The sequence below is a fragment of the Erpetoichthys calabaricus genome, chromosome 14 (genome assembly GCF_900747795.2).
Source record: "Erpetoichthys calabaricus chromosome 14, fErpCal1.3, whole genome shotgun sequence".
Lineage (NCBI taxonomy): Eukaryota > Metazoa > Chordata > Cladistia > Polypteriformes > Polypteridae > Erpetoichthys > Erpetoichthys calabaricus.
In genome coordinates, this window is record NC_041407.2 from 98842955 (window position 1) to 98866347 (window position 23393).

Consider the following 23393-nt stretch of genomic DNA (forward strand, 5'->3'; position numbering starts at 1 on the left):
GAAGGTGCAGGGCGTTTCAGCGACATCTTGGGGCTTTAACACTTAAACTGCCACATACTTGGGGGGTTAATGCATCCCTGGACGCTGTAATAAGAATATAAGTTTAATGTCACTGTGCTCTGTACAATAATTATTGTATAAATCCACTCACATGTACAGGCCAGGCCAAAGTTAGCACACAGGGGCTCTCAGCATTTAGAACTGCTAGGCAAGCATTTGAAGAGAGAAGGTACAACTACGAAAAATGGGCATTGTACTATTTCTGTATGTTAGAGATAAAATGGAATCCTCTCCTTCCCTTGTTTGGAACCTAAGTAAGGGCCTGCATGTGGAGGAACCAGTATATAAGACTTGGACAGCAGCCAAATACTTTGAAGACGATGGACGGATGGGTGATATCGCCATCCATCCTGAAAAGCCTTCCAGCGCAGGGACGAAAGATGGCAGACTGTATAGATCAAGATCCAACCTTGATATTGTCTTGCTATAGGCTTCCCGTCTGTAATGCCGCATAAATCGTCAGTAAAGAAAGCTAACTTATTTTCTCTTATGTGATTTTTACTGTGGTATCACCATGGGAGGGATATCGCCTTTTAATATTGTATCTATATAGTTTTCGGTTACTTAAAATGCCACAATTACAAAAGACCTTATTCCAACTAGGGAGGTATCGCCCCCTAAAAGGAAACAGACTGCAATTACTTTATTGGTTCACTTTTTAAGTAAACGTCACAGTTCACAAAGAAAAAGTGAAATTTTAATGGAACACGTATTTTTTTTCATGCAAAGAACATCACAATTACTGCAACACTGATCATTTTACACACTGGTAATGAACTGTAAAAACTATTTAAAAAAACGACTGGAACAATATGTACAAGGTGCAACTGATGCTATTGATGAAATTCAGTAAATCACCGAGCCAACTGCACTTGAACTGGCTGCACGTGAGCACACAGAGGTAAACGCTGACGCTCACAGGCTATAGTGCAGCGGCTCAATCCCAGAGACAGTGAGGCTACAGTACTGCAGGGGGTGCCAGTGGTCATGAGATGGCTGCTCAACGAATGGACAGCACTGACTGATCAGCTCTGGCGTGCTGGTAAATTGTGTTCAATGAATATACATCGCCGAATATACTCGGCTCTTATGTGCTGGCAAATGGAACTGGGAAACGACTATAGCCGGTTGCGGCGGTTTAAGGATTAAGAAGAACAAAACGGAAAACACGAGAACACTCGGCTGGAGATGCGTCACAGGGCAGCAGTCAATCAGCAGCAAGGAGAAATGAATAACGCTGTAGCGGTCCGGTGCCGCTAAGATTCACACCGTCGAGAAGATGGTGATTTATTTATTTTTATGGTGGAGATTCCAGGGATGCACCCATCCTTGACCCTACCCACACGCACTCAACAACATAGACAAAAACAAAGCAAGCCGGCAATCAAACAGCAAATAAAGAATGTAATGAAAACAAAAGAAAACAACAATACCACCCCTGTTCCCCTTACGGCGATTACACATTAAGTGCAACAAAGCACCAACAAAACACACACAGTAAAGTCCATGAAAAACGGCAACGGATGAAATGTAATGATGAAAATAGATAGCCCAGAGATCTGCATGTTGAATGGGAATATAAAGATAGTCCTACCGGTAGTTCCTGAAATGGTGAAGACGGGTGGATGAGTTCAGGAGTGCTTCCTTTCTTCGCAGGATGGCAATGAATCCACTTACAGTCCTCATGTACACAGATAGGCGGCAGAGAATCCAGACCCCATCCACGAAACGATCCAAAAGAAAATGAATAAGTACAGGTGACCCAACAGAAGGCAGGCAGAGAGACAGGAACTTGAAACACAAATTACAAAAGCTTTTTAAAAGCTGCGCTGACATCCTTTGACCCCAACAGCCCCTGCACCCTCAGCAGAAGACCAATCAGAGCCACTGCAGGGACTGCTGGGAGTTACACTTTCAAATTCTAGTAGAGTGCAATGCTCTCGGATTGGCTACTTTCACCATCCCAAGCCGCGTTTTCCCCTACAGTTGGTTCCTATTCTCTCTACAGTACAGTATTGCCACGAAATAAGCCATAGTTCTAAGGAAAAATCTGAGAAGGCCGCGAACCCTGAACCGCGTCTTCACGGGGGTCTACTGTACACCGCACGTTATTGGAATAATATAAAGGATATTTTATTCACACCAAGCACTTTTCACAATCCTCTCTGCAGTAATCAACCACAAAACAATACAAAGTATGTACAGTAATCCCTCCTCCATCGCGGGGGTTGCGTTCCAGAACCCCCTGCGAAAGGTGAAAATCCACGAAGTAGAAACCATATGTTCATATGGTTCTTTTTATATATTTTAAGCCCTTATAAACTCTCCCACACTATTATAAACATTTCCCGCACAATTATACAGCATAAACCCTTTGTATTCTTTTAGATATTAGGTAAGATTCGTTGAAATTATGTATGTAAACACAGTTTATATACAGTAAAACCTAAATATTATTTTAAAGATATCGCGCGTCTCCGATATCACATATGTTACAGCCATTATGACAGACAGGCCACCAGCAATAAATACGTACAATGCAAGAAAAATTCTATACAGTAAAATGTGTGTACAGTGACACTAAACTATGTACATATAATAAGTACTGTACGTAGATAATTAATTATGGTTACTCACCAACAATGACATGACGACTTGTCCGATAACGTTGAGTTTAATTTTACTGCACAACAAAGGAGAGCGTTACAGCTTTTCTAAAGGATCCTCTTCAGGCGACTGTGTAGCATCGCCGTTGTTCTTCTTCCAGCAGTCTTCAATCCAAATCCCTAAAGCAGATTCCATCCAGACTACTGCCTTATCACGTCCACTTGCAACTCGTTTTGCGCCCTGGTTAAAGGACACTGCGGCCGTAGATCTTATATGCTTTTCCTGCTTTTTAAATAAAAAGAATCGTGGACTCATTGATGCCGTAATGGTGTCCTGCAGCGGTGTAGCTGTTCCCTTCCTTCAACATATCCAAAACTTTTACCTTTTCTGCAATCATTTGCATCTTCTGTTGGCGCTTGGACACGGCTCCTGAAGCAGTAGCAGGAGCACGTTAATGCTGAATGAGTGAGATGAGACTTCCTGGTTAATGCAGCACTCCGTTGCTGAGCCAATCAGCACACAGGAACTTAACTGTATGCTCTGATTAGGTAGCTTCTCAGTCATCCGCCAATAGCGTCCCTTGTACTGGGCAAACCAACTGAGGAAGCATGTACCAGAAGTAAAAAGACCCATTGTCCACAGAAACCCGCGAAGCAGCGAAAAATCCGCATTATATATTTAGATATGCTTACATATAAAATCCACGATAGAGTGAAGCTGCGAAAGTCGAAGCGCGATATAGCGAAGGATTACTGTAATTCTTCCTTCTTCTCTGCCTCCTCTGAGTGTTGCCCACTGCCTCCCGACTCCATGATGTGAAGCAGCCGACTTCTTTTTAAGTCTGACACAGCAATGCTTTGGGTGCTACGCTGTATCCCAGATCAGAGAAAAAGTTGGGAGGTCCTTCCCTGACAGCACCCTCTAACGATACTCAGGGACCCCAACAGGGTTGCACTTCTGGACTCCAAATACCAAGTACCACTGTGGGTATCCAGACTGGGTGACCATATGAGCACCACTGCCACTTACTGTATTTAATGGGGAATGGAACAACTCCCAATCCTCTGTTTTTCTTAGTCCATCCATTAAATCATACCGACTGGGTATAAATTTATTCCCTCATCCCGCCAGCCAATGACCTCCCCTCCGGGTAATGATATGTCCTCTGATCCGTCTGGAGACGGATCAGGAGACCATTCAGTCCATCAACCTTGTCTGTTTAGCTCATAGCTAAGATGTCCCAAGGCCAGAAGGTAGTTAAGAGTTCGGCTTGTGGAAATGCTTGCAAACAATCTGATTCCATTATTCAGTGACTCCTTAAAATTTTTGATTTTTGTTTTATTTTTCCATTCAGTGCAGAAGAAGTGCCCTTGAAGATTCTTGCCCACAATAACTTTGTAGGAAGGCTGATTGGCAAGGAAGGACGCAACCTGAAGAAAGTGGAGCAGGATACCGATACAAAGATCACCATTTCACCGTGAGTTTCCCTGTCTCTCTCTATGAAGTCATTTTCATCAGACATGGATAGCATCCTGTGATGACTTATTCTATGAATGGCACAACATAAAATCAATATTCACTGACTGATTGCTTGGTTGATTTGCTTAATTTTATGGCTTTTTGGTCCTGGGTTTGCTTGTCTGTATGCTCAGTCAAATGTGTGCAGGTCACTCTAGGACTGGAATGAGCATTAGGACAGGGCGATTATCCTGATGGCTTAAGGCAACGGTTCTCAAACTGTGGGGCGAAGTAACAAAAAAGGGGATGCGAATGTTGCCAAATGTAGCGTAATTTTGCTATTCATAGGGAAATTTTAAACCTGTAGCAGTGTATCGGCAGCAAAAAATATAGGAATAAATTTTATTAGGTTTTCAAAAAAAGTTAGGGTGGCGCAATTAAAACTTATGAAAACTCGTGTCGCAAATACTTAAAGGTTGAGAAACACTGGCTTAAGGTGAAGATTCCTATTAAGTAGTCAATAAGCTGACAAAAATAAACAGATGTAGGGGAGAACTTTGCAGTCGCAATCAAGGATCACTTCAATTATTTAATGTTTTGTACTCCAGTATAGGAAGGCCCAATGATTTGCATGGTCTCACAGCTCCAGGGACCTGGGTTTGATGCCTTCCAATGCAACTACTTTATTACAACCTCTTCTCACATCCCAAAAACATGCAGCTTAGGCTGATTACTGTCTCTGAAATGGCGCAGCGAGAGCGAATGTGACTTTGTGTGTGAGCAGGGTCTCAGTTATCAACTGCCTTGCACTTGATGCTTCTGGGATAAGCTCAGTTTCCCTGAGTTCTTGAAACAGGGAAAAGTGAACCGACAATATAGCTTTGGGAATTATTTTGATAAATATGAATACATTAATGGAAAAGTGATCTTATACAGGTGTTTGGTCATGGTGTCCCTATTTTCCTTTCCAGACTCATCATTATTTAATGTGAACAATCCCATCTACCGTACATCCCTTGTGTGTTTTTTCTTACTGGCCTGGTCTCTGTCAGGGTTGACCGCTACTGTAGCCAATGTTGTGCATGCACTAGTTCAAAAGAGTGCCTTTCATTGAACAAGCTCATTTTTCTAAGAACGGTGAACTTAACTTAACATATTTGCAAGTGAAGAACCTGAACATCAGCCAGTTCAGTTTTATGTGACATTCTGGATCTGGTTTAGGTGCAGATTATATGTTTTGTCTTCTTCAGGCAAGGGGCCTGAGTTGCGTCGAAAGCTTGCATATTGTAATCTTTTTAGTTAGCCAATAAAAGGTGTCATTTTGCTTGGCTTTTCTCTACATTCAAAATGGCTAACACGGTACAACACTCTAGTACTATATGTATACTTGTATCTATTTAATTTCTTTTTTGACCAGGAGGATATTAGCATATCTGGTTATACGTGTTTGTTGCTGGCTATAACTCAATCTCTCTATTATATAAAAAAAAATCCTGCAACAACACAAGACTTTTTTGAAGAGATTTTTTCAAGTCCCGTGATGCTTTGGCCATGAGATTTTTTCAAGTCACGCCCTTCTCTCAACCATATTCAACCACGCACACAGTACTCTCACCTCTCATTTGTGTGAATGCTTTTGTCAGACACAGTTCCTGCTGTCTCAGCTGTTATAAATTTTAACATTTTCCTCACTTTAAGTTCTGAATTAAAGAAGACGTATTATAATAATAATTAATAATAATTTATTATGCCCAAATCTTATTGAAGAATTTCATCACGAAGGGTTATCAACAGAAAAAATGAGTACACGGGCATTCCTGGCACTGAGAAACGATGAAGTCAAACGAATTAACGTGAAAATGTTGATCGGTTACTCAGCAAATTGAGTAAATGCATATCAATATACTGTGCTGAAACAGTTGGTGGTGATCGTGTGGAAGATGAAAACATCAACTTACAATATACCATAGAATATCTATAACTGTTAACACCGTCCAGTCTTCCAACGCACGAATTACTGTACAAAGAAGGATGTATCCAAGAAAGGTAATGTAGTACATCTTCTGAGGATAACATTAGACACCAAAGGAGATCTTGATATGCCATTTGTATTAAAACTTTAATAGTTTCCCGATAGAACAGCTTTTGCAAAGACAATTAGCAAATCTCAGAGCCAAACATTCGAAAAAGTCGCTTTATTTAATAGAGAGAAAGAAACTAAATTAAATCATGGGCTGTTATAAGTTGCGTTGTCATGATGAAAGTCCCAACACAGAATCAAAATTCAATGTGATATTGACAAAAATGTAATTAAAAAAATAGTTTTTACTGAAGTTTTACAGTAAAAGTGTATTTGCGTCTTCATTTCAAAACCAAACAGAATAAAATAAAAACTGTAAAATAAAATAAAAACTATAAGACAACATGAAACATAATTTACTTTCAAATTATTATGTTTTACTATCTTTAATATGGCTAATTACTCGATGTAATGTAAAATAGTTAGTTCTATTATGCATATGTAACAATACTTATGAAAATAAAAATGTGTTTAAATTGTACATCCGCACAATAGCGCGTAGCACAGGCCCGGGAGCGGGCAAAGTGAGCAGGGGGCCAAGCCCCCTAGTGTTTAAATAAAAAAGGCTTCAGAATTATTGTATTTTATTCAAGAACACTGTAATAGCCTACTGTGGTGGGTTGGCACCCTGCCCAGGATTGGTTCCTGCCTTGTGCCCTGTGTTGGCTGGGATTGGCTCCAGCAGACCCCCGTGACCCTGTAGTTAGGAATATAGCGGGTTGGAAAATGAATGAATGTAATAGCCTAATATACAGCATGCAAAATTGAAAAAAGTAAACTCATGTGTCATATATTCTCACTCCTTAAAAAACACAAAATGAACTGAACATGAACTAGTTCAAATTTTAAATGGTAAACTATGAACGTGAATTTATTCATTTTAATCTGTGTGAACTGAACTTTGAGCGAGTTTTTGTGAGGTGTGAACTTGCACAACACTGACTGTAGCACAATACCCCCCCCAACCGTTCTTTTACCATTTAACTTTTATCATAGTAATCATGAAAATTAAATATAGAGAAAAAGCCTTTAATGTAATCAGATACATTATAAATTTAATTTGAAAAGTCTTCTTTAAAGCTAGGATAAAGCCGACTCTCATATAACTCCTTTAGCATGAAAGCAGGATTATATGATCAGTTCTGACTGAGCATTTTGTCTTTTATTGACTAAATTGTATAATTATACGGACTCCACATAAGGTTACATTATGTGACCATGCTGTAATGTTAAATTTTCTAAAAATAGGTTTTGTAAGGAGCTATATATTTTATATAACATTTAGACATCTTGCGCTGATATTTTATTTGCTTGTACTATTTCCCTTCAAGCAGTGTTTCTAAACCTTTTTTGGTGTCGTGACCTAGTTTTTTTTTCATACAAGTGTCATCACAAACCACCAAAGGGGAAGAGGGGTCTCCCTTGGTGAATCGAATGTGATCCTCAGAGCGATCCCCCAAGGTGAGTTGAGCACGATAGTCACAGCAGCGACCCACCATATGACCCAATCGCAATCCACCAGGACCCACTACCGTTAGAAACAACAGTGACTCCCAGTCAACCCAGTGTTTGAGAAATGCTGCCTTAAAGCTCTTTGTCTGTAAGTATTCACTTTATTGGGTGCCATACTGTTTTTTTTTTTCCTGATAATGGAAATCAAGAATGCTAATAACTTTGAAGGGGCTAATTGCTAACCAAGTTTATTTCTTGGCATAAGCAAAATATACACCATTTCTAGCCCCTTTGGAGCCTAAGCAGTATCCCCCATACAGTAATTCGTATTCTCTGTGTAGGTAAGAACCCTAAACTAGGTGTGGTACTTAGGCCCCAAAAAGTCTAGAAAGAGCCCTTCTGCCATCTTGGAGTGCAAATAAAGCAAATAAGATGAGAAAATGTAGGTGTGGATAAGTCAGGTCACATATCTGACTTCCGTGTGCTGCATTGAGACTAACTGCAGCCATGCACTGTCCCCATATTCATGTCTCAGGCTGCAGGATCTCACGCTATATAACCCTGAGAGGACGATAACTGTGAAAGGTTCCATCGAGGCCTGCTGCCAGGCCGAGCAGGAGATCATGAAGAAGGTGCGGGAAGCCTATGAAAACGACATGGCAGCATTGAACGTAAGTGAATCAGGCGGCCAGTCCTGTAGCCACTCTCTCTCTGTTTACTTGTCTCCCTTAAGCTGTCTGTGAGATTCCTCATGTCTTCATCTTTTTCATCCTAACTTTCTAGATATTATTTTCTTTTAACTTGTTTCTCTTTGTTCACTGTCTTGATTCTTAATGCCCTTCCCATTCTTTGTATTAAGCCCTTTGTTCAAACCCCAGACCCTTGTATGATCCTGTTGCCGTTTCATTGTCTGAGGCTTTCCTTACATTTATAGAACAATTTCTGATGGCAACTGAACTTTCCCCCACAGCTTCAAGCCCACTTGATTCCAGGATTGAACCTTAATGCACTTGGAATCTTCCCACCATCATCTTCCTCAGTGCCACCTCCTCCTGGGAACTCGGCTTCTGCTGCCCCTTATGGATCATTTGCGGTAACTACACATCTTCTTATTGCTGTCTCGGAAACCATGTACACTGGTTTGAGATCTTGCTGTGTGTCAGAGGGACTTCATTACATTGTATTTGACTTTTTTCCAAATAGAACTGACTTTATTATCACATGAAAGATTCCTTCACACATGTACTGCAAAAGATAGCCATGTAACACATTGTTTCTTTTTTTTCTTTTGCAGCAGACACCAGAGCAAGAGACGGTCAATGTATTTATCCCAGCGCAAGCAGTGGGAGCCATTATTGGGAAGAAAGGACAGCACATCAAACAGCTTTCACGATTTGCTGGAGCCTCCATCAAGGTGATGCTTCCCTTAACCTGGCTGATCGAAATTAATGTGGTGTGGGATGTTAAAGTAACTGCTCTTTATGAGATAACCTGTTGTAAAAACATTTTCTGACAGCAAACCTACAAATGTCAGATATGGGAATATAAAGGAATATAAGGAGGGAAAGGTTAACAAGAAACTCCTTTAAAATATACAACGTGATGGCAGTTAATCAGAACCTCCCCATAAAATATAAAGGAATATAGATAACCGGACCATTCTTCGAAATATAAACAAACCCCTCTCATAAAGGAATGATGGGTACCCTAAACCCCCTTGTTAAATAAATGGAGATAAATTGTCACAAGAACCCTTACCTACTGTAGCAGGGTACCAACCAGGCAAAACCCCATTTAATTACAAGGGAAAAAAAATGAAAATATGCACTCGCAGGTGCTGTTTCTAAGTACTCACTACAACGGTCAGGTCCGTAAATGAGATGCCACCTTCAGGGAGTGTCTTCCTTTTATACCAGATAGAATGGTAGAGGCAGAGCTTCTCAGCTCTTTAAGGGGCGGTTCCCCAAGGCTGTGAGGGTAAAAAGAGACAAGACTATTAACGTCAGTGCCACCTCTCATCCCAGGGTGATACCACATACCTTAGGTGAGCCTCTGGTGCAATTGTGTGACACTATATACTGTAATACTTCGCTTAACAAAGTAGATAAATTCTGAGAAAGTACTGTATATACTCGCATTTAAGTTCTCCCACTGATAAGTCAGGGCTTGATTTTACCGTATCATTTTATTGGTACTTTAGAATGTCGAAGTCACTAGGGCCATCTTGAATTAGAAACTGTTCTATCAACAAACTGGCAGATACACTTTTGAGCAAAAAACAGGAGATGTGTGTACAAAAGACGAAACGATAAAAAAGATACAAAGCGAAACAATACTGAAGCCCAATACGAGAGACAGTAATCATGGTTGAGAGAACAAGAGGGTCAAACCCAAAAGTACACGCGAGAAAAGAGCACAAAGATAAACTTTTGCAAACACTTCAGAGATCTGAAATCCACATATTGGCACTTGTTAATTTTGCATGGGTCCCAACCTCAGAAGCCATGGCCCTGGCTACGCTGGAAACAGACCTAATGATGGAAATAAACAGTGATGGCCCTTCCAGGACCCAAAATCATACCAAATCATGACAGAAACGAACCACAATACTGAAGAACTATTGTATGACGATGACTGCATCCACTGAGTGACGGTGCATGAAGTGACCGTCACATTTATACTGTATATTGTCACTTCCATGATGTTGTTAGTTCAGCGATCACATTTACGTGATGTCTCCAAACGATGCCACACAAACAATACGTACCAAAAGTAAAACTCAAATTAAGAAAGGTTAAGATACAGTGCATTGCCGCATCCGCCACAAGACAAACCAACTCAGGATCCCCGGATTAGGACCCGAGTGCAGCCATGCAAGGGGTGACACCTCAGCACCACACTAGTTTAGATGGAATGGAACAGTGGGAGGTTTTTTTTTTTATGGTAGCTGGAATGCCAATTCTGCCACCAACCCCCAGGTTTTTCCCTGCAGGGGAAGCAGATTAATGTCATACCCAGGACGGAGCAACTGCAGGTTAAGGGCTTTGCTCAAGGGCCCAACGAAGTAGAGTCACTTTTTGCCATTTACGGGATTCGAACCAGCAACCTTGTAGATCCGTAGCCTCAGAGCCACCACTCCACCCCAAATTGAAAGTCAAATTTAGTTATAATTAAAAAAAAACAGAGAAATTAAATTATTTGTGAAAAAATGATAAAATACACAAAAATTAATACATAACAATGTGTTAATATAACATGTAAGTGCTACCAAGAATAAAAAACAATTATTACTATCCTGTTATTAAAGGGAAATTTTTAAGATATTCACACTGTTCACTCTTCTATCTGATACTTATTATGATGTATTTATTTTATATTATTCTCTTGTCTGGTTGCATACTAACGTCTTTTGATTTCCTTTCCATTACCATCTTCAGTATTTTGTAATTAAAAATGACTACATGTCCATTAAGAAATCCAAACCACCATTTCTATTCTGCATCGTTCTTTACTCATTCAATTGTCTGATTTACTCCTGCACACTTATTTAGCTGGGAGTTTAAAATTATTACTCTGGTTCATGAGTATGTCATAAGTATTTCATCAAATTATTCCTATATGTACTGCGTTATCTGTTTCATGAAAAAAACCAAATGTATGGCAGAGTGCCAGCCTTAATTAGTATTAGTAAAACAGAAGAGAATGATGGGTGAGAAGAAGCTCCTGGGAAACAGAAGAGGGTTTACTGTAACCAGAATTTTACGGAAATACACAGATGGTGAGAAACCACAATCACCAGGAAAATATTAAGGATAGGACAGTTGACTGGAACTTCTAAGAACTAAGTAGAAGAAGACACTGCATTTACATAGAAAAGGGAGGAGCCACTTCAACCACCACCAAAATGCAGCATCCACCTGGAAGACGCGACGGCAGCCATTTTGCACTACTACGCCTACCACACATTGGTAATTAGGTGGTGAAGGGGTGAGAGATTAGAGACCGGGGATTATTAGGAAGCCCCAATGACCAGGCCGTGATGGCCTATTTAGCCACGAAATCAGGAAACGCCCTACACTTCACCTTCACCTTTTACGACCACCACATAGAGTCAGAACCTCTGGTTTTACATCTCATCCAAGGGACGAAAGGAAAAGAGGAACATTCATCAGTCCTCGGAATGCCTATGTTCTAATCCACTAGTAGTGAACTCACTCAAGAAGGGGGAAAAAAATAACATGAGGCATGTGTTAGGAAATTCTTGTCAGGGGATGAAAACAGATAATCTGCTTTGGGACATGGTGTCCACGTGGGCTACCAAGAGCCAGTGTGGCACATACTGAAAGCTGGCTAGTGCAGGTACAGGACACTTTCTGATTTCTTCCCATTCTGCCAGCTTAAGTTGATGCCAACTAAAGTTTTGACTTTTTTGTGTGTTGTTTTGACAGATTGCTCCACCTGAGTCTCCCGAGTCAAAAATCCGGATGGTGATCATCACTGGCCCCCCTGAAGCACAGTTCAAGGTACTGTATACTGGTCATGCCACAGAGATGAAAAAGCTACATTTCTACATAGGGTTAGTCTTTCACGCCCATGGTGGATGGGAGCAGTCGATGTAGATATGTTCTGGGATGTGAAGTATGGGTTAAGCCATGAGATCAATGAGTGCTGGTCAATGACAAGAACTGAGACAGGCAATTCTGATGTCTTGAGATGCCTAAATAATTCAACAACTGAGACAGGCAATTGAACTGAATGGAAGAACCGCAGAAAGACAAACATCTAAACATGTCAAGGTGAGCTGGCACTAAACAGAAGCTCTCTTTGTAAGTTTTGGATGTCCATAGTATTACTTACCCTACACCTTTATGCTCTGATTCACTGACACATCAGCTATTTAGACAGAACAGAGATGTGGGATGAAAAAGATCATGAGCCACAAAGGAGACAATTCTTTAATGGTTTTTCTGCCTAGAGAATGGAATCGAAAGAAGATACAAACTATGGTTCTAGAGGGGATAGGAAGCAGAAGCAAATCTTTCTGTTAACTCATATATATCCTGCTTTTCTAAAGGCACAAGGCAGAATCTATGGAAAACTCAAGGAGGAGAACTTCTTTGGACCCAAAGAGGAGGTCAAATTAGAGACGCACATCAAGGTGGCTGCCACAGCAGCAGGAAGAGTGATTGGCAAAGGCGGGAGGACGGTAAGAAGGTTCAGCTTGGTCAGCTGCTGTAAGACGTCCCAAAGTTATTTCAGACGACTGACACGGCGACCTTCTGAAGTGGATGAAATGTGGCCTCTAACAGCAAAATCAAATGCTAGTCTTCCCTCACTTGACCAACTGCTACTCTTTCCACAGGTGAATGAGCTGCAGAACTTGACAGCTGCCGAGGTGGTGGTACCAAGAGAACAGACACCCGATGAGAATGATCAGGTCATCGTCAAAATTATTGGGCATTTCTATGCAAGCCAGGTAAGGAAAAAAAAAGATGGAGAAGGAGCTTGATTTAGTTCACTGGGTCAAAAATCACATGGCTGTGCCAGAAGGGCAACAGAAAACTGATAAAAACTTAAAAGATGAGTGTGTGTAGGGATGGAGGCAGCTTGGGCTTGGGCAGACTTGCATCAGTGGGCTTGCAGCTTTGACTCTCCATGATTTACTGTGTGCCCCTCACCATAGGTGACCCATCTTGGTGTCAACCTTGTCCAGCACATTAGGCCTACCAATGAAACCCGATTGTCACACATTCTCTCAGCTTAAAATCCCTTGATGCTCATCCTTCAACTTCAGTGGGTGACATTTATATTTCTCTCAGATGGACAGCTGTCACCTAAAAGTATTGCAGCCCCAGCCCAACTTCCACACAGGCTAACCTGGACTATTGCCCAGGGCTCCAAGAACTACAAGGGCTCTGAAATTATTCAAAATATTTGAATAAATATTTGAAATTTTCCTGCTGCTACACTTTACTGTTACCCACAATCCACCACTACTAAGACGTATACAATGGGTTGAATTTTAAGGAAAATCTGTCCATAGTTTAAGAAACATTTATACACAAACGCTTTTTACTTCCATAGGGTTCACTTACTTTTTCTCACCACTGTACATGTGCTTAAACTGTACGTACCAAGCAATCATTATATAGAACATTTCATGCGTGCACCATTCCATCCCACTCAAATGAAATCAACAAGGCAGCAGGCTGTCACTAAGAAATGGTGTCAGATTTGTTATTTCCGATCTGGGTCAAGACTACCGAGATTAAGTATGCCCTGTTCAAATTTAAATGTTTCAGTGGGAATTTCCAGAGAACGTGAGAGAGAAATTAAAAGGGAGATGAAGCTGCAGCTGCGCCAATATTTCAGGTCTGAACAGCACCCCTTATTTTTTCCAACAAGTAAATCTGCCTCTATATCCATCTCTTATGGAAAATAAAAATTTATGTATTAGCATAAATAGACATAAAACTAATTAACAGGTTCTGAAGCATTAGATTTAGCATAAATTAGACATGACAAGCAAATAAGATATGTCAAGCAAATAGTTAAATAAAGACATTAGTCATATTGCATTTTTTAGTTAAGCTTGAAGCAAAATTACCAATATTGGGAAACTTAGAAAGATAGAGCAGGAAGAATATGAAAGAAGGGGGAATAAGAAGAACACCCGTTGTTTGAAGGCCAGGAATCAAGGAATGATACCAATGACGAAATACAGAAAATGCTGATGGTCATGTTAGGCACATGAGAAGCCAGCTGGAGTAGTGAGTCAGAATTGACAACAAAGGCATTGTTTCAAATATGTAAAGTCTTAAAAACATTTTTCTTTTTACACAAGATGTTCATATTTGAGTATATCTGGACCATCTATAGTACTAAACGACAGTTTAATTTATGCACGGCGGACGCACCGAAGCGCATGCGCACTGCACTGCGGCGCCCCAGAGTCACACACAGCAGCTTCCCAGAGTCAGTAGGTGGCGCCCAAACAACACAACCTGTAAACTAAACTTGATCTAATCCACTGTGCCAGCAGTCTGTCTGGCATGTTCAATTATGATTCCTAACAGTAAACAACGTCTAACTAACGACACAGCCACATAACAACATAGACGAGACCGCATAGATAAAAACAATAAATGGAGGCTCCTACAACGTGTTTCAAAAACACCACACGCAAAGAAGTCACAGCTCCAGACAACATAGACGAGACCACATGGATAAAAACAATACACGGAGGCTCCTACAACGCTCTTCAGACACACCAGAAGCAAAGACGTCACGGCTCCACAATGAAAGAGCTCAACTAACGGAAATACAAAACGAGCCCGTATGGATAAACAAAATGAATGAGCGCGCCCACAACGCGCTTTTGACACAGCACAGGCAAAGGAGGCATGGCTCCAAATGGAAGGAGCTCTCACAATTAGTGATACAAACACGAACCCGTATGGCTACGACCTGTAAACGAACCCGTATAGATAAAAACAATGAACGAAGGCGCCCACACAAAGAAACCGCTTTAGTACAAATATGTTTATTTAATTAAATGAAAACTTTACCATGGCTACAACCTGTGAACTAAACCTGAGGTAAAGCGTGCACGCCAGGTTGTACAGCCGCCCGAACGCGACCGCCCACACCACCACATATACCACGCTCGTTTAGTAATGTGGCCCTCCATGCCCGGATCCGCCGCCATGGTCACTTCAGCACGCAAATCCGCCGCCATCAGCAAACGACTTCTCGCTGACGACACAGCCATAGAAAAACAAAAAAGAGACTGCATGAATAAAAACAATAAACAAAGGCGCCTAAAACGCGCTTCTGAAATACCAAAACCAGATGAGTCACAGCTCCAAAAAGAAACCGCTTTCGTACAAATATGTTTATTCAATTAAATGAACTTTCCCAGGACGCACCCACCCTCCATGATATTTCATCTCTCCAAATATCGGAGGGAACAGAAAGTGATTGCCATTCTTGGATTTGCTATTCTTTCGAGAATCTTGGGCTTGCTAGTATCTAAGATTAACAAGGTCAGTGAAGTAAAATATTTTATCCCTTTCCACTCGTAGTCCCTTAAATTATTTCAAAGATCACTTATGATCAGAAATGATCTTGGATCATTATTTCTTTCTTTCTTTCATTACTAATTATTGTATTAATTAAAGTACCACATACATTTGGATCTTAGGTTTTAGAATCTTAACAAAAATGTCTCATTCAATGTTTCATTAAAGCATCAAATTATAAAAGTGAACCTTTCATCAATTTTGTAGTGATACAAACACCAGCATTCCATTCTATTTCACATTTAAAATATGCAAGTTACTTATTACACAAAAAAGGGGTTGAGGAAAGAAATCAAAATATCAAAATGCCCAATAATGCAAAACTTTTTAATGCCCTCTAGGAAATTAGTACATTCCCCACCCATATTCAGAATGAAGAATCTGCTTCTTTGTGAGTTAATCTTCCCAGAATCTCAAACTAAGCACAGCCACCAGCCAGATCCAAAGTTCTGCACTGCATGACCTATCACCATACCAGGGCCTAAGTGAGTGTGCCAATGATGCACTCGGGTGTCCCATCCGAGTTTGCAACCTCCCAGCTTCCTTTACTCCTGTTCTAAAATAAGCAGGCTTAGGATAATAAGTAAATGAAGTGTATAAAGTGCAAAATATTGGGGTGATATTGCTTTCTTGAAAGAAAATTTGTTTGCACACAGGCAATTCTTGTTGTCCATGGTGGTTACATTCCTGAAAAACCATGCGGATAATGAAGGAAAATTAGGTCAGGTTTCTAGCAGGACATCAACTCAGAGTAACGCCTTGGCCCTTTGCTCACGCTCCAGGAGGCTCAGTAATGATCTTTCCATAGGTTCACCTTTTACAACTATTACTTCCTCTATAGTCGAGTTCAATCGTCTTCTAGGTGCTCCGCCAGAGGTCATAAGAGATGGTAGCAGGGCAGATCTGAATATCTCACTAGACCATTCAATCGGTAGTAGGAACGGCTGGTGTGTACAAAAGGCTGGGACATGATCAGTGTGAGCTTATGACCCTCATTTACTGGGAATTCCTCACTAATGTGGAACAACTGTAAGCCTCAGTCCTCATCACAAATGGGGTTCAACGGCTTACACACGCCTCTCTGTACAGGACAGACACATGTAGATCCATTCGGTGTAGTGCGCATGCTGCCCAGAAATCTAGGGGAATCGCAGACCTGTTATTGGTCAAGCTCTTGTCTAGCTGCAGTATGATAGGTCACTCAGGAATTCTTTTTTTTAGCTGTGCCTGGCCTAGAAAAGGCTTGATTAGACCAAAGGTGTCGCAAAATGGTTACAATTTTTTTAATAGCAGATAAAGAAATCCACAAGAACGGAATCCACAGATACCAAAGATTTACTGTATTAGGATTTTTATTTATATTTTTAAACTTTACTACATTGTGTAATTTAATTATCTGACACAACAATGTGAGAATGCCCTGTGACACACTGGCAACACATATGGAACAGACTATGACTCTCTAAAACCCTAATAGGCTATAGGCACACTCCCTTCCAGATTCTGTGTCAGCACTTCCGGCGCTGATATCAAAACAGACTAGCAATAGCGTTTTTCACCTGATCACTTCAGAACGTGCCCAGACTTACGGTAAACGACATAAGTCGCATTATTCAAATATTGTGCCAAACATCTGGAACTAAAATGCAGAATGACTTCAAACTATATGTTTCAAACTACATCCACAATTACGAAGTTAAGATCCGGACGTTTTTAAATCTTGTGTCTACTATGAACTTACTTGGGACAAATATGTGATTACATTAGGCTTCTTACAAAAAACAGAATTTCATTAATTAGTAATTAAACTTTATTCAGGGACAAGTGAATAAGTATGTAAGCTTAATACAGCTGGATGATAAATTGGACTGGACTGCCAATACTGATGCTCTGTGTAAGAGAGGACAGAGCCGACTATACTCCCTTAGAAGGCTGGCGTCCTTCAACATCTGCAATAAGATGCTGCAGATGTTCTATCAGACGGTTATGGTGAGCACCCTCTTCTACGCAGTGGTGTGCTGGGGAGGCAGCATAAAGAAGAGAGACGCCTCACGCCTGGACAAACTGGTGAGGAAGGCAGGCTCTATTGTAGGCACGGAGCTGGACAGTTTGACATCTATGGCAGAGTGACGGGTGCTGAGCAGGCTCCTGTCAATCATGGAGAATCCACTGCATCCACTGAACAGGATCATCTCCAGACAGAGGAGCAGCTTCAGCGACAGACTGCTGTCACCGTCCTGCTCCACTGACAGACTGAGGAGATTGTTCCGCCCCCACACTATGCGACTCTTCAATTCCACCCAGGGGGGTAAACGTTAACATTATTCAAAGTTATTGTCTGTCTGTATACCTGCATTGTTATCACTCTTTAATTTAATATTTTCTTTATCGGTATGCTGCTGCTGGAGTATGTGAATTTCCCCTTGGGATTAATAAAGTATCTATCTATCTATCTATCTATCTATCTATCTATCTATCTGTCTGTCTGTCTGTCTGTCTGTCTGTCTGTCTGTCTGTCTGTCTGTCTGTCTGTCTGTCTGTCTGTCTGTCTGTCTATCTATCTATCTATCTATCTATCTATCTATCTAATATGGCAATGGCTCTGGACGAGTTATATCACCCAGGAATGAGTCGCCTAAGAATGAGTCACCATTACATCATCAATAGCAGGAACACCTATAAAAATGGCAGCTCTGCACAGTTGCACACGTTTTTTCCTACTAGTGCGGCAACAGGCAAACAGTCCTTTTATAGTGTGCCACCTTAAAGCGCAGAGAATCCAACCCTTGCGGCACTCATCGCCAATGTTACAATGCATAATTACACGAGTCTGCTGGGAATCTAACCTTGTAAAAAAGCATACGTCTCTGTCTGACCCAGTAAAACAATGAATGCCAAACCACTGCTTCATTGTAAATGTCCCGATTTGTTTCCTCAGCTGGAGGATCTCCTCTCTGAGAGATACATTTTCATTAAGGTCTAGGTCAACAACTGCTAGCCGAAGTGTAGTTGCGATGCTTGAGAATTTTGTCATTCTGTTCGCCTGGTGTGTCATCCTCTGTCAGTCGCGTTCCCCTCTCCCAAACCCCTAATCTTGAAACTGAAACAGAGAAATCGTTCCACTCAAACAACACAGGAACCGCTCCCTTCTTCAACAGTCGTGGCCCTGCTTCAGACTTTGGCTGGTGAAAATTCTCTCTTTGGAAAAGACAGTAAAAACAAAATGTACTCCAAAACAAAGATTAAATTAAATTCTGATTACAGAAGTACAGTCAAAGTAAAAAGTATGTGAACCCCTAGGAATTCTCTATATTTATGTCTAATTCCCATATAAAACATGGTCATGTCTTCATGTCAGTCACAATAATGAACAAACACAGTCTCCTATATCTAAAGATACACAGATTTTCAGAGAATTGTTGACCATATTGAATAAATCATTCAAACTGTGAAACTGAAGGTCGAAAAAAGTAAGTGAACCCTAAGCTAATGACTTTGTAAAAAGCTCATTGCAGTCAGAATTTCACACACCTGGAGTCCATTTAATGAAACGAGTTCAGAGGTGTGGCCTGGAATGACTTTGATTGATAAAAAACACAATAAAGTTTGAGTTTGAGCTTTTGACAAGAAGCATATCCAGATGGGAATCACGCCTCGCACAAAAGAGCTGTCGGAAGAGCTACGATCGAGAATTGTTAATCTACATAAGGCTGGAAAGGGTTACAAAGTCATCTCAAAGATTTGAGATATTCATCAGTCTACTCCTAGGCAAGTTGTCTATAAATGGAGACAATGTGGTATTGTGGCTACTCTGCCTAGAAGTGGGTGCCCTGCCAAAATGACCCTAAGAGCACAACGCAAAGTCAGCATTGAGGTAAAGAAGAACCCTAGAGTGACAGCCAAGGACTCGAAGAAGTCATTAGAACTGGCTAACATCTCTGTTCAGGAGTCAACTATATGCAAAATATTGAACAAGAAAGGAGTCCATGGCAGGACACCAAGAAGGAAGCCACTGCTATCAAAAAAGAACATTACTGAACACCTGAAGTTTGCAAAAGAGCACTTGGACACTCCACAACAGTGCTGGGAAAATGTTTTGTGGAGTGATGAAACCAAAATTGAACTATTAGGGAAGAACAAGCAGAACTTCATTTGGTGTAAAAGGGGCACTGCATATCAACATCAAAACATCATCCCTGCAGTAAAGTATGGTGGCGGGAACATCATGATTTGGGCCTGCTTTGCTGCATCAGGGCCTGGACAGCTTGCCATCATTGAGTGGAAAATGAATTCACAAGTTTATCAACAAATTCTCCAGGATAATGTGAGGGTGTCTGTCCGTCAACTTAATCTCAGAAGTAGCTGGGTGATGCAACAGGACAATGACCCCAAACATCGCAGCAAATCCATAGCACAATGGCTTCAGAAGAACAAAGTACGCCTTTTGGAGTGGCCCAGTCTGAGCCCAGATGTCAATCCTATTGAGCCATACACAGAAGACAACCAAAGAATATGGAAGAGTTAAGGCAGTTCTGCAGGGAAGAATGGGCTCCAATTCCCCCCACACGATGTGCAGGTCTGATCTGCAATTACAGGAAGCGCCTGGTTGAGGTCATTACTGCCAAAGGAGGGTCAACCAGTTATTAAATCCCAAGGTTCACTTACTTTTTCCACTACCACAGTGAATGTTGAATGCGTTTGTAAAATAAAGACATGAAAGAGTAGAATTTTTTGTGTGTCATTGGCTGAAGCTCATTGTGTATATCAGTACCTGTGACTTAGATGAAGATCAGATCACTTTTTATGACCAATTCATGCAGTAAACCAGATAATTCCAAAGGGTTCACATACTTTTTTTCTTTTTACTGTAGTACTAAGGTGTTGTACCGTGTTAGCCATTATGAATGTAGAGAAAAGCCAAGCAAAATGACACCTTTTATTGGCTAGCTAAAAAGATTACAATATGCAAGCTTTCGAGGCAACTCAGGCCCCTTCTTCAGGCAAGATAGAAGGGGCCTGAGTTGCCTCGAAAGCTTGCATATTGTAATCTTTTTAGTTAGCCAATAAAAGGTGTCATTTTGCTTCGCTTATCTCTACTTTTTACTGTAAATTTTTTAGGTGTACAAACAATACCAGAAGTACGCTTCTAGCTTCTGGGAAGCCTGAGAAAAAAAATTTGGAAAGATCATAGATCATAACACTATAACAACAACAACTATATTTATTTATATAGCACATTTTCATACAAATGATATAGCTTAAAGTGCTTTACAGGATGAAGAAAGAGAATAAAGACAAACTATATAAGAAATAAAATTAACATAGAATGAAATTAAGGTCCGATGGCCAGGGAGTACAGAAAAAACCAAAAAAAAACTCCAGACGGCTGGAGAAAAAAAACAAAATCTGCAGGGGTTCCAGGCCACGAGACCATCCAACCCCCTCTAGGCATTCTACCTAACATACATGATCTAAATCAGTCATCATGGTCTGAAAAAGCCAATGTCACATCACAGGACTTTCTGTCATGGGATATGTCAGATTTGCAGGTCACAGTTGCTTGATCTCATCGCTCCACCATGTCAAATTACACAAACAGAAAGTCGCAGCTCATGTCACATTTAGCAATGGAGCACCGATCTTCCAGTACATTTTTTTGACATCCAAAGCTGAGCTTTTCAAGGTGTTACCAGCTGTAGCAAATTCAGCGGCAATCTCTTATCTTCATACAAGACATCAAACAGGCGAATTTCTGTTGTGTTTGTAAGGTGCACAGCTCCCATGATGCCTGACAGACCCGGTGCCGGTACTGGTGCTTTGTGAATCTCTATGGTGCGTTCAGCCTCCTCGGTGCTACAATCTAAGCATTGTACTGTTTGCTGAATGCTTATTGGTGTCCCACTTTCATATGCAAAGAGCCCACCCTTTCAACTAAGAAGAAAATCAAACATGTTTGATTTTATCATAGCCAGTCACAGTGTAGTTAGTCTTGGTCATTACAGTGCGTATACTTTTAGGATCTGTGTACTTTTTAGTATTTGAAATTTCATTTTAGATGCAAAAATGAAAATGAAAGGAATTTTCAAATTTTGATTTTTGATTAAAGAATAAAATGAGGGAAAATAAGGTATTTTTTAATTCTGTGGTAACAAATAGCAGTCATAAACTTAAAATTACACATACTTTTCTGGATTTATTTGTGATTCAAATAATGAAAGTGTTATAGCTCAAAAACAACAAAACAGACGCATTTTCATTGTCTGAAACCGGAGGTGGTACTTCTGCGCAATTTTTGACGACACATTCAAACAGTCCTCCTCACAACACATCGATCGACGGCCTTGAAGTTACACTGCATGGCATCAGCAGAGGATGGACCATTACGTTGTTTTTCGGACTACGAAGAAGGCAAGAAAAGTGTATTTTCATCTCTGAACCTGGAAACCGGTAAGAGATTTCATGATGATAACTCTACGTTAATTTCACACTTCCTGTCGAAACAATGAAATTCACATTTTATTTGTAGGCTATAAATATGTCTGAATATTAATGCACAAAGGGCGGCACGGTGGCGCAGTGGTAGCGCTGCTGCCTCTCAGTTAGGAGATCCGAGTTCGCTTCCCAGGTCCACCCTGCGTGGAGTTTGCATGTTCTTCCCGTGTCTGCGTGGGTTTCCTCCGGGCGCTCCAGTTTCCTCCCACAGTCCAAAGACATGCAGGTTAGGTGGATTGGCGTTTCTAAATTGGCCCTTGTGTGTGCTTGGTGTGTGGGTGTGTTTGTGTGTGTCCTGCGGTGGGTTGGCACCCTGCCCGGGATTGGTTCCCTGCCTTGTGCCCTGTGTTGGCTGGGATTGGCTCCAGCAGACCCCCGTGACCCTGTGTTCGGATTCAGCGGGTTGGAAAATGGATGGATGGATTAATTCACAAAAACATGTATCGCTAATGATAATCGGCTGACATGACATCAGCGTGAGTTATGACTATGACATCCTGCACATCGAGACTCAGAGTATTTGGGTACTTTTCTAGATGAGGCTCTGCTAATTTCCGCATGACACCACATCTCATTTTGCACTGCCGTGGTATTGTCATGAATTATGAATTGCACTTTTTTAACGGATTATATCGTTATATTTTAATAAAGTTGGTGTGTTATCTTGCAATAATTTAGCCGAATACTGTAATGCGAAAATCCAGTGTATGTTAACATTATTTGTATTAAATTTGCGTGCAAGTTTATACAGTCCACATATACCGGTAACAGCATTTGACATAACCGGCCCCGTGTAAGTTTGGTCAGCCCTAGGTCCTGCACACCCCTAAGGCCGCCTCTGCGCCAGGAGGTTTTATTTGAAAAAGAATTGGGTGTAACAGTTGAAATGAATGAATATTTTTAATGCAGTAAACTCATTGAGTGCCACTCCAGGTTACGGTGTGGTAAGGGGCAGTTATGGACAGACTAATCTCTTCATCCCTTTTAAACAGATGTCGCCATTAGGGTCTGTGAAGTGAATGTTTGAACGGATTTTTGTCATAAAGCTTTTATGGCGTACCAGCTACAATGCGGTCATGCTGGGCCTTGTCTTTACCAACATGCAGGCCTATGTGTGAAAGACCAAGCGTGCCAGTGTGATAGGCTACTTTTCTTCCACTCTA

The 23393-nt window shown here is 41.0% G+C and overlaps 1 protein-coding gene across 1 annotated transcript in view; it reads left to right on the forward strand.

Moving 5' to 3' along the window:
• igf2bp1 (insulin-like growth factor 2 mRNA binding protein 1) overlaps nucleotides 1-23393 on the forward strand; it is a 162684-nt gene that overhangs the window by 136297 nt on the left and 2994 nt on the right. The window contains 7 exon segments of the mRNA XM_028819218.2: nucleotides 4022-4144; nucleotides 8193-8328; nucleotides 8628-8750; nucleotides 8952-9071; nucleotides 12106-12180; nucleotides 12732-12863; nucleotides 13020-13133. Coding sequence (XP_028675051.1) covers nucleotides 4022-4144; nucleotides 8193-8328; nucleotides 8628-8750; nucleotides 8952-9071; nucleotides 12106-12180; nucleotides 12732-12863; nucleotides 13020-13133 — 823 coding nt within the window.